Source organism: Hemiscyllium ocellatum, chromosome 24, assembly GCF_020745735.1.
Source record: "Hemiscyllium ocellatum isolate sHemOce1 chromosome 24, sHemOce1.pat.X.cur, whole genome shotgun sequence".
NCBI classification, from domain to species: Eukaryota; Metazoa; Chordata; class Chondrichthyes; order Orectolobiformes; family Hemiscylliidae; genus Hemiscyllium; species Hemiscyllium ocellatum.
Window position 1 is genome coordinate 29,468,596 of NC_083424.1, and position 15,268 is coordinate 29,483,863.

The window sequence follows — 15,268 nt, forward strand, 5'->3', positions numbered from 1 at the left end:
TGTGCCACATCTTGCACTATCTGCCATATTTTTACCCACTTCCTCAACCCGACTATATTTCCTCTGCAACCTCCTTATGCCTTTCTCAACATATTTTCCTACTGTTACAAAGTTGAAAGCATGTGTAGTCACTTTAAGATAGAAAATGCTTTTCTGAACTTAAAGTACAGCCACAGCTGCCAGCTAAAGTCAGGCTGTTCCAAATGTAACAACTGGCTGTAAAATGGATACCTGTGTTTTGGTTGTTGTTTTGACAACAATTTGAATTTAAACAATGCCCAGGATACCAGAAGCCAATGGAATTTGAATTTTATTGTTTTGATACCTGGAAACCAATCAAATTATAAGAATTTAATATGTCAAGGAGCATATATAACCCAGTAATTTGAAAATTAGAGGGAGAGCAACTGCCATCAAACAGCGAGCAACCGCCGTAGAGCCAGACAGCCAACTGCCCATTGAACATCTTGCTCTTAAAGAAATTAGAAACCACTCTCTATCAAAAGGTACCTCTTTCATACAAACCATACTCGCAGTAAAAAGGAAAAAAAAATGACCCGGGGAGATCAGAGGGAAGATTGAAGACAGTGGAGAAGACAGGTGGTCTTGAGATTAAGTTAATGTTATGGTCATAAGTGTGTTATTGGATTAGCACATTTTTATAGAGTTGGAGTAAAATAGTAAGTAGTGAATAGCTTTTGTTTAATGTTTACTATTAGGAGTTAGGAAAATAAATTGTTTTTTTAAAACAGTGGAATTTAGGAGTTCTGTCACTCATTTTAACAGATTATGGGTGTTTGGCTTCATTATCAGAGGAGTTAGAAGTCCATGTTGTACCAGTTTGGTGCCGGGATTTGGGGTACCACAAGGATCGGTGCTGGATCCACTACTTTTCATCATTTATATAAATGATCTACATGTGAGCTTAAGAGGTATAGTGAGTAAGTTTGCTGATGACACCAAAATTGGAGGTGAAGTGGACAGCGAAGAAGGTTACCTCAGATTACAACGGCATCTTAATCAGATGGGCCAATGGGCTTAGGAGTGGCAGATGGAGTTTAATTTAGATAATTGTGAGGTGCTGAATTTTGGGAAAGCAAATCTTAGCAGGACTTATACACTTAATGGTAAGGTCTTGGAGAGTGTGGCTGAACAAAGAGACCTTGGAGTGCAGGTTCATAGCTCCTTGAAAGTGGAGTCGCAGGTAGATAGGATAGTGAAGGTGGCGTTTGGTATGCTTTCCTTTATTGGTCAAAGTATTGAGTACAGGAGTTGGGAGGTTATATTGCAGCTGTACAGGACATTGGTTAGGCCATTGTTAGAATACTGCGTGCAATTCTGGTCTCCTTCCTATCGCAAAGATGTTGTGAAACTTGAAAAGGTTCAGAAAAGATTTACAAGGATTGCCAGAATTGGAGGATTTAAGCTATAGAGAGAGGTTGAATAGGCTGGGGCTGTTTTCCCTGGAGCGTCGGAAGCTGAGGCGTGATCCTACAGATGTTTTTAAAATCATGAGGAGCATGGATAGGAAAAATAGACAAACTCTTTGGTCGGCATGACGAATTGGATCAAAGGGCCTGTTTCCGTGCTGTACATTTCTATGACTCTACAACATAAGACCATAAGACATAGGAGTGGAAGGAAGGCCATTCGGCCCATCGAGTCCACTCCGCCATTTAATCATGGCTGATGGACATTTCAACTCCACTTACCCGCATTCGCCCCGTAGCCCTTAATTCCTTGTCACATCAAGAATTTATCAATCTCTGCCTTGAAGACATTTAGCGTCCCGGCCTCCACAGCAATGAATTCCACAGACCCACCACTCTCTGGCAGAAGAAATGTCTCCGCATTTCTGTTCTGAATTGACCCCCTCTAATTTGAAGGCTGAGCGCACGGGTCCCAGTCTCCTCGCCAAACGGAAACAATTGCTTAGCGTCCACCCTTTCCAAGCCATGTATTATCTTGTAAGTTTCTATTAGATCTCCCCTTAACCTTCTAAACTCCAATGAGTACAATCCCAGGATCCTCAGCTGTTCCTCGTATGTTAGACCTATCATTCCAGGGATCATTCGTATGAATCTCCGCTGGACATGCTCCAGTGCCAGTATGTCCTTCCTGAGGTGTGGAGCCCAAAACTGAACACAGTACTCCAAATGGGGCCTAACCAGAGCTTATAAAGTCTCAGAAGCACATCGCTGCTTTTATATTCCAACCCTCTTGAGATAAATATGAAGAAGATGAAGGGAGAAAGTACTGATGTATACAAATATTGCCACATTTTGATGAGAAGGATGTCGAAGCCATCGTTATTTCATTTTACAAATTTGCTAGGCCGATGGAATGGTCAGAGAACTTGTGGATAATGCTAGTTCAGACTGTTAGGTACTACTAGTGAGGTATTTGTAGCGCTGTTAGATGAAAAATCAGGAGACTATGAAGATATAAAAAAGGCTATTTTGAATGCCTATTAATTGGTATGAGAAGCGTAAGCAACCAGGTTAGACTTATGTTGAGATTGAAAGAACTAATCATAGCAAATTTGATAGATGGGTGCAGGCCTTCAAAATAGGTAAGACATGTAAAGCTCTAAGATAGATTATTCTGCTGGAAGAGTTTAAAAACTCACTTCCAGAGAAATAAGAATTTGTGGAATAACAAAAAGTTCAAGAAGTGAGAACAGCACTCCGAAAGGTTTAATGCTCTCAAAGCTGCACAGGTCCAGAATGAAGCGGATTTGATGCTCAACAAAGACATCATCGAACTGAGTCAGAGTGAGTTGGAGTGACTATTGACCTCATGATTTTATAAACATCGATAAAGTCACCGCTCAATTTCATACTCCCCAGTGAAAAGAGTCCCAGCCGATCCAGCCGCTCTCTATAACTTAAACCCTCCAGTCCCACCAACTTCCTGGTAAATCTTTTCTGAACCCTCAATTTCATAATATCCTTCCAGAATTGTGCACTGTACTCCAAAAGTGGCCTCACCAACCTCCTGCATAACTTCAACATGACGTCCCAACTCCTACACTCAATAGTCTGCAGAATTTCATCAGGATGCACATGCATTCTATCGTAGGGAACAATGATCTCGCAGAGGGAAATATATTTTAGAAAAATCCTCAAATATTAAGTATTTCTAACAATTATACACTATATTAACTTAAATAGGTGGCCACCATAATGGCTTTGTAAATCTGATGATCAAATTAGAAAATTAGACTGGTGTATCTAACAGCTCTGATGAAGATCTTATGCTCAAAACATCGATTCTCTTGCTCCTTGGATGCTGCCTGACCAGCTGTGCTTTTCCAGCACCACACTCTTCGACCGGTGTATCTAACAATGCATTCTGAACCTAAAGCTCTCAATTATCTGGTTGGAAATTTGAAATTTAAAGACTAGATCCTGAAAATACCAGCATTATCTACAACTAATAGGAATCCAACAAGTATTCAAGTTAGTGAGACAAACTATTAACATTTCTCTAAAACAAATTTAGTAGTGCTTTTTGTTTTTTTAAATTTGTATCAAAGGTTCCTTGCATCACCCAGATTCTCCTCTTACTATGAAAGTAAGAAAAAAGTCTAGTCATGAAGCAAATACCTTGAAGTGTTATTGGGCAAGCTTTAAAAATGCAAGATAACAAGAAGCACAAGTTAGAAACATGGAGGAAAAATGCAAATTACAATCCAGGAAGTTACAGAATTCCGCATTAAATGGTTTATTTCGTTAAAAAGCTGCTTGAAATAATTCACACAGAAGCAAGACACAGTAAAGGAAGGTTGCAGCCAAAGTATGTACAAAAAATATATTTTGATTGGTTTTGGCTACTTATTGTAACGTGGATAGACTTTTTTCAGTCTTACCATCAAAGACAGACAGATTTAGCAAGGACAGCAAAATTAGGAAAAGGAGAGAGAAAGGAGTGAGATGAGGTTTTATAAGTAGTGCAAAGACACAATGACACTTTGCAAGCCACAGTGACTTGTTTGACAAGCTTGCGTTAGCACAGAAACACAAGTTAATGTTTATTGAAATAGATATCCATTTACAACATTTACAGCACAGGTTCACTCGACATTTGGAAAATCAGAGACGATCAGGTTTCTGCTTACAACATCTGCAAATTTAATGGCTTCCTGATTTTTATTCCTGAAATAATTTGAGAGCTACCAGGTTATTTTCCCATTAGATATAAGGTAGAATTTGCCATTTTAATCAGGCAATGCTAATAACATACATAGTCTTAGTTTTCTTAATGCATTTAAGTTTAGTTGGACTGAAAGAGGTCATATTTTAAAAAGTGATTTTAAAAAAATTTAGGAATGGAAAATACTTTGAGCTCTCAAAGGATTTACATAGATTTTCAACAGTGACCCAAATAACTGATGAAGCATTTTAGTGACCTCAAATTTAAACACAAAAAGACTAGAAAAAGTAATGACCTAATTTTAAAAACGATAGAATCTAGTATGCTGAATTGGAAGATACAGTTTTAACAGGCACATTGCTGCATGTGAAATGGAATTATGCTCATAACAATGCATTTTTCCATGTAAGAATGCTAAATGTTTCTCCTTCGGGACATGCATTCTAGACAAGATTGCACAAAATTAACAAGATCATTTTACTTTTCTATGCTATACATAACTTGCACACAATTCAATTCAGATCTAGTCTGGTTTGCCTGCATCCACAAATTCTGAGGACATTATACAGGACATCCATAGATGACATTCCTGCTATGTTCCTTTTTTCTACTCAACATGCTTAAACATGAAGCAGAAACAACAGCATTTCTTCTTTGGTAAGATGTAATGTTCTGGGCTTGACTGATCTCAACTAATCAAGATCTGGATCACAGCACAAGCTCAACTTATTCCTTATCATTTGAAACTTGATACATTTTCTTTAAACAAACAAATTTATACATTGAAATTAAGTGCAAAAAAGTTTTATGTATAAATGTCTCTTTTATCTTAAATAATTCTGTCACAGACAAATGACTACAGGTTATTAAATAATATTGACATAACTCTACTTTCATAGGCATTATTTTATTGTATTAACTGGAAAAAGTTTGAAAATTTCACTTTTTATTATAGTTTAATCCTGAATAATCTATTTACATACAGAAAATATGCAGCAAACCAGGTAGCATCTATGGAACAAGAAACATTTCTAACATTTCACAACACACTTTCATCACAATAACTCTTCATAGGTCACTAAACTATTTCTCTCAGCTTTGGATGCTGCCAGACCTGCTGCAATTTTTAGTCGTTCTTACTTCAGATTTCCTACATGTGGAGTAATTACCTCCGGTAACATTTTTTAGGTCTCTTCACCATTTTAGCAGTAAAGTTTGAATACTAAATAAGCTTACAAATGTCTTGCTGTAATGACTGGCACTTCAAAAATAAAACAAAGAATCTTATGAATATTACAATGCTAAAGTTACTTTTCTTTTGTTAAATCTGCTTCCTTTCTTTTACAGGAAGCCAGCCACAAAAATTTCCCAAACATTAAAATTTTCAACTTGGGGAGTTTAATGGCAATGTAGCAAAGGTAAATTGCTGAAGAGAAAAACTACTATTTCACAATCAGTAATTCTTAAGAGGCCAAGTATCAAAATGGTCTAAAGTACTACTGAATTGTACATTCTGGAAGTGGAAGTTGTGCATTCGATTTAAAATTGGGATCAATCTCTGCTTTCCAGCACATATAACTATTTTCACAGTGCTCCCACTTTTGGGCATCTCCAAGAAAATAGTCAGATTGTGACCATCATAAGAACAACTATTCCTACAGTAAAGTTTGTCTAAATATCTACAAGGAAAGAGTTATCAAATTTTGATTTTTGTTTTGGTGGTTGCTAATGAAACAGTAAAATTGTCCTTCGCCAAAGCCTGGAATGCATTAACTGAACAACTCCAGTCCATTACTCAGACCAGGAATTGGACAAGCAAAATTTATCCATGAAAATGGAAATTGTATCATTTAAAAGCAATGTTGAATTGACTAATAATATTTAACGTAAAAATAATATACTGTGACTGTGAAATACTGTGAAAATCTTTATTCTCCATTGAAAATTACAATGGTGAAATTATAGAATTATAGGAATCCCTGCAGTGTAAAAGCAGGCCATTCGGCCCATTGATGATTATGATTTAATTTTAATTATTGTAATTGATTAAGAATTTATAAATCAATTTGGAAAGTACCAGGAAAAATGGTTACACACAAAGTGTATGTGCTTGTCCATCAACATAGTATATTATGATGGGCCAACTTAATAGTGCCATTACTGCAAAGCAAGTGGCCATCAATTCCTGTTGGTTCTCTATACAGCAACCCAATCACTCCATATAATTATATTTTTCTCTAATTGATAGGCATTTATATTTAACAGATAAGTTACGTCTGCATTATTTAAAAGCTGATTTGGTTAAATACTGTGCTTAAGTATCCCCCTGACATACATGGATATTTTGACGTGTATACACAGGCATCATATGTCATAATGTGGAGGGCTTACCTTTTTTTCATTTCTAGCAGCTGATTATTGAGTGCAGATCGCTCCTCTTCGAGCTGAAAAGTATAAAGCAAAACCTTTTAGTTTGCAAAGTCTTTTAAGGACAGGCATCTACATTTATTGCCCAAATACTCAAACTCCAATGAGCTATATAAAAATATTATTCCCAAACCAGTATTGAAATATGGATGCCATTAATAGTATCCAATATCTACATCTTTATCATAAAAACCACAATAAATGATTCGTGAATATTTAATTGCTAGCTTAATGAGATGAATGTTACACTTCGTGGGAAGCAGCACAGGAGAAGGCACACCAATATTTGCTATTTATTTCTGCAAAATCTTTCCCAGCTTGTAAGGAAAATCATGCTTCAGAGACAAGGTCAACTGATGCTTTCAAAAGAGAATTGGATCATTACCAGAAAATTAAAGGTTTGCAACACTCAAAGTGTCTATGAGGGCCAGCATAGACGCTATGTGCAGAATGGCCTCCTGTATTGCTGCAAATGATTCTATGATTCTAATGCAGATTGAATAAATGAGAGAAAAATGAGGATAACTTTCATTAAGGAAGCCCCTTTAATACCTTGGAATGTTTCAAGTCACTGCACAAATGCATTTTCAAATAATGTGACACTGAGCTAACTATATACTTGGTCAAACAGTTAGATTTTAGAGAGCACCTTAAAATAGTAGGACAATGACCAAAGAACAATACAGCTTAGGAACAGGGCATTGGGCCCTCCAAGCCTTTGCTGACACATTTCCCCCTTCCATACTAAAACTGTGTAAACTTACAAGATCCATATCTGTCTATTCCCTTCCCATTCATGTATTCAGACAGGTGCTTCTTGAATGCTGGTATTGGGTCTGCTTCCACGACCTCCTCTGGCAGCACATTCCAGGCACTCGCCACCCTTTGTGCAGAAAAACCTACCTTGCATATCACTGTTAAACTCCCTCATCACTGGCACCTTGAACCCGTGTCCCAAGTAATTCAGCCCTCCACCATAGTGAAAAAAAAACCTCACACTTTCCACTCCATGCCCTTCACAAACTTATAAACTTCTGTCAGGTTGCCCCTCAACCTCTTGCATTTCAGTGAAAACAAACCCAGTCTATCCAACCTTTCTTCCTCGCTAAAATCCTCCATACCAGGCAACATTCTGGTAAAACTTCTGTGTACCCTATCCAAAGCATCCATATCCTTCTGGTAGAGGTGATTTTAGAGATTAGGGAGAGGCAGCTGCAAGTGTGGCTGCCAACAGCACGGTATAGTTTATAACAATCAGAGTTACACAAGAGGCCTGAATTAGAAGATTCCAGGTATCTTGGAGGGATGTAGGTCTGGAGGAGAAATTGGAAGAAAAGACGTCATGAAGGAATTCGATCATAAATATTGGATAATTAAAATTGAGACATTATTTAATTAGACATTAATTAGTTAATGTAGACCAATGAAAATTTATGGGTTAACAAGGTCTTGTGTGCAATGGACAATGACAGTAGAGATTTGGATGCCCTCAAATTCACAGAGGGTAGAAAATGGGAAGAAAGCCCATCCCATAATAGTCAGGTTTAGAACTAACTAACTGGAAGGCTTGGAAAAGGGTCTCAGCAAATTGTTAGGATCTATAATGTATTGTGTGGGAGTATAAATGAAGCAACTTCAACTATGGGTTTCAAAGGGGATATAAACAAGCAACTGAAGGAAAAAAAGGATTTCATGGAAAAAGCCAGGAATAAGACTAGCAGGTTTGCTTTTGCAGAGAAGCAGCAAATACATGTTAAGTGGAACAGCTCCTTCTATGTTATGAAATGATGCATTTGCTCAATAAAATATATGCATTTCCACAAGAGATTTAACATGCCCCTAATTCGAAGGATTAAACCTGTAGACATTAAGACTGCAAAGTGTAAAAAAAAATCTGATTTTTAAAAAATTATGAAACTCAATAATATTAATTTTGTTCAAATGGTTTTCCTTAGAAAATGAATGCAGTACACTTGGGTAGAAATTTGAAAGGCACCATTTTTCAAAAATACTTAGGACTTAATTTTATTTTTATTTCTTATTTCTTTCAGCCAGAGATAAAGAACATTGCATTTGTGTTGAAATGTTGGCTCTCCTAAAACATTTATAGCCAATTAAATATCTTTGATGTGCAGTCATTATTGCAATGTAATAAAATATGGGAAGCCAGGTTACACACAACAGTGAAATAAATGACAACATTCAGCTAGACGAAGGGACCTGACGAGGTACGTTTCACACACAGGCTGGTGTGTATATGCAATGCGTTGCCAGAGGAAGGGTACAACATTTAAAAGACATTTGGATGGAAAAGGTTTAGAGGGATATGGGCCAAACGCAAGCAAATGGGACGAGTTGAGTTTAAGAATCCTGGTTGGTATGTAAGAGTTGCATTAAAGGGTCTTTTCCACTCTAACTCTTCCTTACTTTCTTCAAATAGCGACACAGATCTTTTACATTCATCTGGTCAAGTTGAAAGACCTTGATTTTACATTGAACCTCCAGTGTAGCACTTCAACACAAATTATAAGGAATCCTTGATTACTTGCTCAAACATTTTAGAATGGGCTTTGGATACACAACATTTTGTCTGAGGTATGAAAGTGCTACCACTAAGCCAAGACACTCAGAGTCATAGAGAGGTACAGTACGGAAACAGACCCCTGCTAACCAAATACCCCTACCCAATCTAGTATCACCTGCCAGCACCCGGCCCATATCCCTGCAAACCCTTCCTATTCATATAACCATCCAGATGCCTTTTAAATGCTGCAGTCATTCTAGCCTCCACCATTTCCTCTGGCAGCTCATTCCATACACGTACCACCCTCTGCATGAAAAAGTTGCCCCTTAGGTCTCTTTTACATCTTTTCCCTCTTACCCTAAACCTATGCCCCCTCGTTCTGGACTTCCCCACCCCAGAGAAAAGACTTTGCCGACTTATCCTATCCATGCCCCTCATGATTTTATAAACCTCTATAAGGTCACCCCTCACCTCCAACACTGCAGGGAAAATAGCCCCAGCCTATTCAACCTCTCCCTATAGCTCAAATCCTCCAACCCTGGCAACATCCTTGTAAATCTTTTCTGAGCCCTTTCAAGTTTCACAACATCTTTCCGATAAGAAGGGAACCAGATTTGCACGCAATATTCCACAAGTGGCCTAACCAATGTCCTGTACAGCCACAACATGACCTCCCAATTCCTGTACTCAATACTTTGTCCAATAAAGGAAAGCATACCCAACGCCTTCTTCACTATCCTATCCACCTGCGATCCACTTTCAAGGAGCTATGAACTTGCACTGCAAGGTCTCTTTTGTTCAGCAACAGTATCCAAGACCTTATCATTACATGTACAAGTCCTGCTAATATTTGCTTTCCCAAAATACAGCACCTCACATTTATGTGAATTAAACACCACCTGCCACTCCTCAGCCCATGGGTCCATCTGATCAAGATCCCATTGTAATCTGAAGTAACCTTCTTCGCTGTCCACTACATCTCCAATTTTGGTGACATTAGCAAACTTACTAACTATACCTCTTACGCTCACATCCAAATCAGTTATATAACTGATGAAAAGTAGAGGACCCAGCACTGATCCTTGTGGCACTCCACTGGTCACAGACCTCCAGTCTGAAAAACAACCCGCCACCCTCTGTCTTCCACCTTTGAGCCAGTTCTGTATCCAAATGGCTAGTTCTCCCTGAAGTTCATGAGATCTAACCTTGCTAACCAGTCTCCCATGGGGAACCTTGTCGAATGCCTTACTGAAGTCCATATACATTATATCCACCGCTCGCCCTCATCAATCCTCTTTGTCACTTTCAAAAAACTCAATCAAGTTTGTGAGATATCATTTCCCACGCACAAAGCCATGTTGACTATCCCTAATCAGTCCTTGCCTTTCCAAATACATGGACGTCCTGTCCCCTCAGAATTCCCTCCAAAAACTTGCCCACCACCAATGTCAGGCCCACTGGCCTGTAGTTCCCTAGCTTGTCCTTACCATCCTTAAACAGTAGCACCATGTTAGCCAAGCTTCAGTCTTCCAGCACCTCATCTGTGACTATTGATGATACAAATATCTCAGTAAGGGGCCCAGCAATCACTTCCATAGCTTCCCACAAAGTTTTAGGGTACGCCTGATCAGATCCTGGGGATTTATCCACTTTTATGCGTTTCAAGACATCCTGCATTTCCTCCGCTGTACTATGGACATTTTTAAGATATCATCATCTATTTCCCTACATTCTATACCTTCCATGTCCTTTTCCATAGTAAACACGGAGGCAAAATACTTGTTTAGTATCTCCCCCATCTCCTGCTGTTCCACACAAAGGCCGCCTTGCTGATATTTGAGAGGCTTTATTTTCTCCCTAGTTACTGTTTTGTCCTTAATGTATTTGTAAAAACCCTTTGGATTTTCTTTAACTTGACTTGCCAAAGCTATCTCATGTCCCCTTTGTGTCCTCCTGATTTCCCTCTTATGTATACTCCTACTGCCTTGAAACACTCTTAAGGATTCATTTGATCGATCTTGTCTATACCTTACATATGCTTCCTTCTTTTTCTTAATCAAACCTTCAATTTCTTTAGTCATCCAGCATCCTACTAGCCTTTCCTTTCACTCTAACAGGAATATATTGTCTCTGGATTCTCATTGCCTTCAGAAATGAAACACTCATTTTTAATTTGTGCAGCTAATAATGTTAATAATCACCTGCTTTTCAATGATTTAAGGGCATTAATGGTTATTCTGTGTGTCATTGCAACCATTTACTGTGAAGGTTTACTGAAAGATAGATTCAGTTGTTCTGCTCCCCTAATTATAAAATTAATGGCACTGAAATGGACAGCGGGGAAATCTGCTATTAAGGCACAAACGTTCTCTCCCTCCACCACTGACAATACAGCTGGTGTGCACAACCTACAAAATTCAGAGCAGAAACTCTCAGACTACTTAAACAACAGCTTCCAAATCCAAGACCAGTACTATCCATAAGGATGAGGACTGCAGATTAATGGGAACATCAACTGCAAATTTCCCTCCCAACCTGGGAGAGCATCCCTCCACCCTCAAGCTGTTCGTTCATTGTCACTGAATCAAAAATCCTTCAACACCCTTACAGCATTGTAGGTACACCTAACCATATGGATTGCATATGGTTCAAACAGGTTGCTCACCACCACTTTCTCCTGGGCAATCAGGGATGGGCATGGCAGTAAATGCTGGCCCAATCCAATGATGCTCAAATTCCCTGGACAAATTAAAAATAGATAATGTACAACTCAACTATAATTGGCCTTATTTTGTTTTCCTGATGAGTCACTGTCAGTTAAATAGAAAAACTACCAAAGTATAAAAATACCAAGAAAACAGGGAGGATCTATTATTCTCATCTATTCATAATCTGCAATGTTTGCCTTAAATTCTGAGTAATTTTATATTTGCCCCTTCACCCCTTTCCATTTCTCCATTCAAGTGTTACCAACAATGGGTGCAATACATAGCACCCACTGGCTTTATTGCAGCACCATTGCTGTCTTTCAGCACAAGGCAATTTTTTTCCTACTAAACTTCATTTTTAAGTAACAAATTAATACTTTGTATGTAAAAAGAAGTTTAGAAATCCTATCACATCAGCAATATTCAAGAATCCCACTGAACGAGGAGTCATAATCTTGATATAGTGTATTGATTCATTTCTAAAACTTTTGCATTAGACTAACAATTGTGCAATATCCTACGTATAAATGGTAGTTTCGTGAATTCACTTACTATTAAGGACCAGAAGAAACAAAAATAGAAATCAAGTACTTTTATCAAACTGAATGCCTTTACTTATCAATTATTAACCAATTATTATGGATTAGATAGAACGTACAGAGAAGCCAACCTCACTGCAAGCATCCAATGCCTCCCTTTTGCTTTAACTTCCAGGTTTTTAATGACAATTAAATGATTAAAATGATGATTCAATACTGGTATGATACTGATGAGTTTTATAAATGTATTTAACAGGAAATAGAAATAAGTGTATATAAACATCAGTAGTCTGGGAAGATACTATAGATATGTCTATTTAGCTAAATTTTTCAGCTTTTTTGTTCAGTAAGTGACAATAACCTAACAACGTGAACAAACCATGTCATAGTAGCATGAAATCAAAACTTCTGAAACTATTTTCATTTTCTGGACTGTACAGACCATTGTTAAATAGGTAAGTGAAGCTGCAGAATCCCTCAAATTGCACTGCCTGAACAATTAGATAATTGGTGTAGGTGGCTCAGATGGAAGGAAGAATATTGGCCAAGAGTTTTTTTTAAAAATCAGACCATATTTAATTGAACAAATGAAACAGGATGAGTAGGCCACTTAGGCCCTCAAATCCATATGTAGTTCAATAAGACAATGCCTGATTTGGTTGTGTCCTTAATACCACAACCTGGTTGGTCAAATACAAACAGATGGCTGGAGAAATTCAGCAGGTCTGGCAGCATCTGTGTAGAGAGATAGAGATAATGTTTTTAGTCCAATATAGGAGTTCTGTTCTAAATCTGCTCACATTCTCCAGCATTCTGTGTCAGTTTCAGAATCTGAAGTCTTTGACTATATCATTTGCAGTCTCCTGGTGCACTTATTGCAAACTATTTTCCTATTTTTGTGTTATCAGTGAGTATGACCAACAAGATTCAATGAAATAACTCAATAAGGTTTCTTAGACAGTAACTTCTAAACCTGTAACCTCTACCATCTGATTGCAGTAGGTGCATGGAATCAATGCTACTTGCAAGTTTCCCTCCAAGCCGTGCACCATTCTAACATGTAATTACATCACTACTTTCATTGCCAATGGATCAAAATCCTTCCATACACCTGCATCATATGGAGTCCAGTGGTTCACCACTGGATCAAGTTCACCACCACTCTCTCCCTGGCAATTCAGGGGTGGACAATAAATCCAGATGAGCAGATCCAATGACATCCACATCCCATGAATGACTAAGAGAAAAACAGCAAATCTAGCAATCATATGCTTGACTCCTTTATCCAAGTTATTGATAGAGATTATAAGCAGTTGTGGCCTGAACATTGATTTCTGTTAAACATTACCCATTATGTCTTGCCAATCCAACATATTCTTTCTCGTGTCAGTACAATATTAGATCTATTGAATTAAAAGAACTTTCACGTTTCTAGGTTCAAGGTAACTGATATAGACGTGGAGTACTTTTCATTCAATATTCAGCCAATGTGTACAGAATGTCCTTACATAGGGATATTATAGACATAACAAAAATTTACATTGCATTAAAATGTATCTCTTCAGTGCTTTGCAAGTTTATTTTGTGCTGTCCTACTTTACACAAATGTATCTTGCATACCAGAGGTTTGTCTCTCTCGGCCAAGTTGTCTATGAAAAAGAAAATGTTACATATTTCCCAAATTACAACAGTAAAAGTAATTTGAAAGTACTTCAATGCTTGGAAATGGCTTTGAGATGTCCTGAGCTTACAAAATGCAAGTCTGCCATTAATTCATATAATGAACCTGATTTTACAAGGTATTTTGTTACAGGCTCACAGATGCCTTGGCTTCTGTTCAACTTAAACACTATTGACCTTGAAAGTTGATATTTGTTTGACAGCCAGAAGGAGACAAATCGGTTTACTGAAATTTAACTACTGTAAGATGCGTAAATGATGTTTATAAAACAGGAAACAATTTGATCAATGAAAATTCAGTAAATTAGAACACATTTTTAAAAATAGACTAGTATTTAACAAATGTAAAACCTGCGACAACTGTGAAAGGAATGCTATCCTATTGGAATGACTGAAGATTTCTCTTTGCACAATCATAACTGGAAAGAATCAAACCAGCTAGATCGCATAATGGGTCAAAATGCAAGCATTTCAACTTTCCAGAACCTTGACACTTTTGCCAATTATGTAAAAGTCTTCTTTCCTCACTTGCTACTCGGGTTTTAAACTAGCTCTTGGATAGCCTCGATTCAGTTCAGTGCAAACTTAGCTTGACAGTACAAAGCTACCTATAGTCAAAAATTAAGTGGAGCAGCAAAAGCCAGGACACAAGATGTTTGAGATAAAAGAATTACAAAACTATTCATACTTGGAAAATAGGGGAAGTCAAATAACTATGAACTGGTATAAATATGAAAAATTTACTGTCCAATATTCTTAGCTGAAAATATGTTGCTGGAAAAGCACAGCAGGTCAGGCAGCATCCAAGGAACAGGAGATTTGACGTTTCGGGCATAAGCCCTTCTTCAGTAATGAGGAAAGTGTGTCCAGCAGGCTAAGATAAAAGGTAGGGAGGAGGGATATCGGGGAGGGGCGTTGGAGATGTGATAGGTGGAAGGAGGTCAAGGTGAGGGTGATAGGCCGGAGTGGGGTGGGGACGGAGAGGTCAGGAAGAAGATTGCAGGTTAGGAAGGCGGTGCTGAGTTCGAGGGATTTGACTGAGACAAGGTGGGGAGAGGGGAAATGAGGAAACTGGAGAAATCTGAGTTCATCCCTTGTGGTTGGAGGGATCCTAGGTGGAAGATGAGGCGCTCTTCCTCCAACCGTCGTGTTGTTATGGTATGGCGATGGAGGAGTCCAAGGACCTGCATGTCCTTGGTGGAGTGGGAGGGGGAGTTAAAGTGTTGAGCCACGGT

At 38.1% G+C, this 15,268-nt stretch overlaps 1 protein-coding gene across 2 annotated transcripts in view; it reads right to left on the reverse strand.

The window, feature by feature from the left end:
- The window catches only part of clip1a (CAP-GLY domain containing linker protein 1a), a 166,490-nt gene that overhangs the window by 11,009 nt on the left and 140,213 nt on the right, over positions 1–15,268 (reverse strand). For both annotated transcript variants that reach the window (XM_060843645.1, XM_060843647.1), the window contains one exon: positions 6,547–6,599. In XM_060843645.1, coding sequence (XP_060699628.1) covers positions 6,547–6,599 — 53 coding nt within the window. The remainder of the gene's footprint in view (positions 1–6,546; positions 6,600–15,268) is intronic.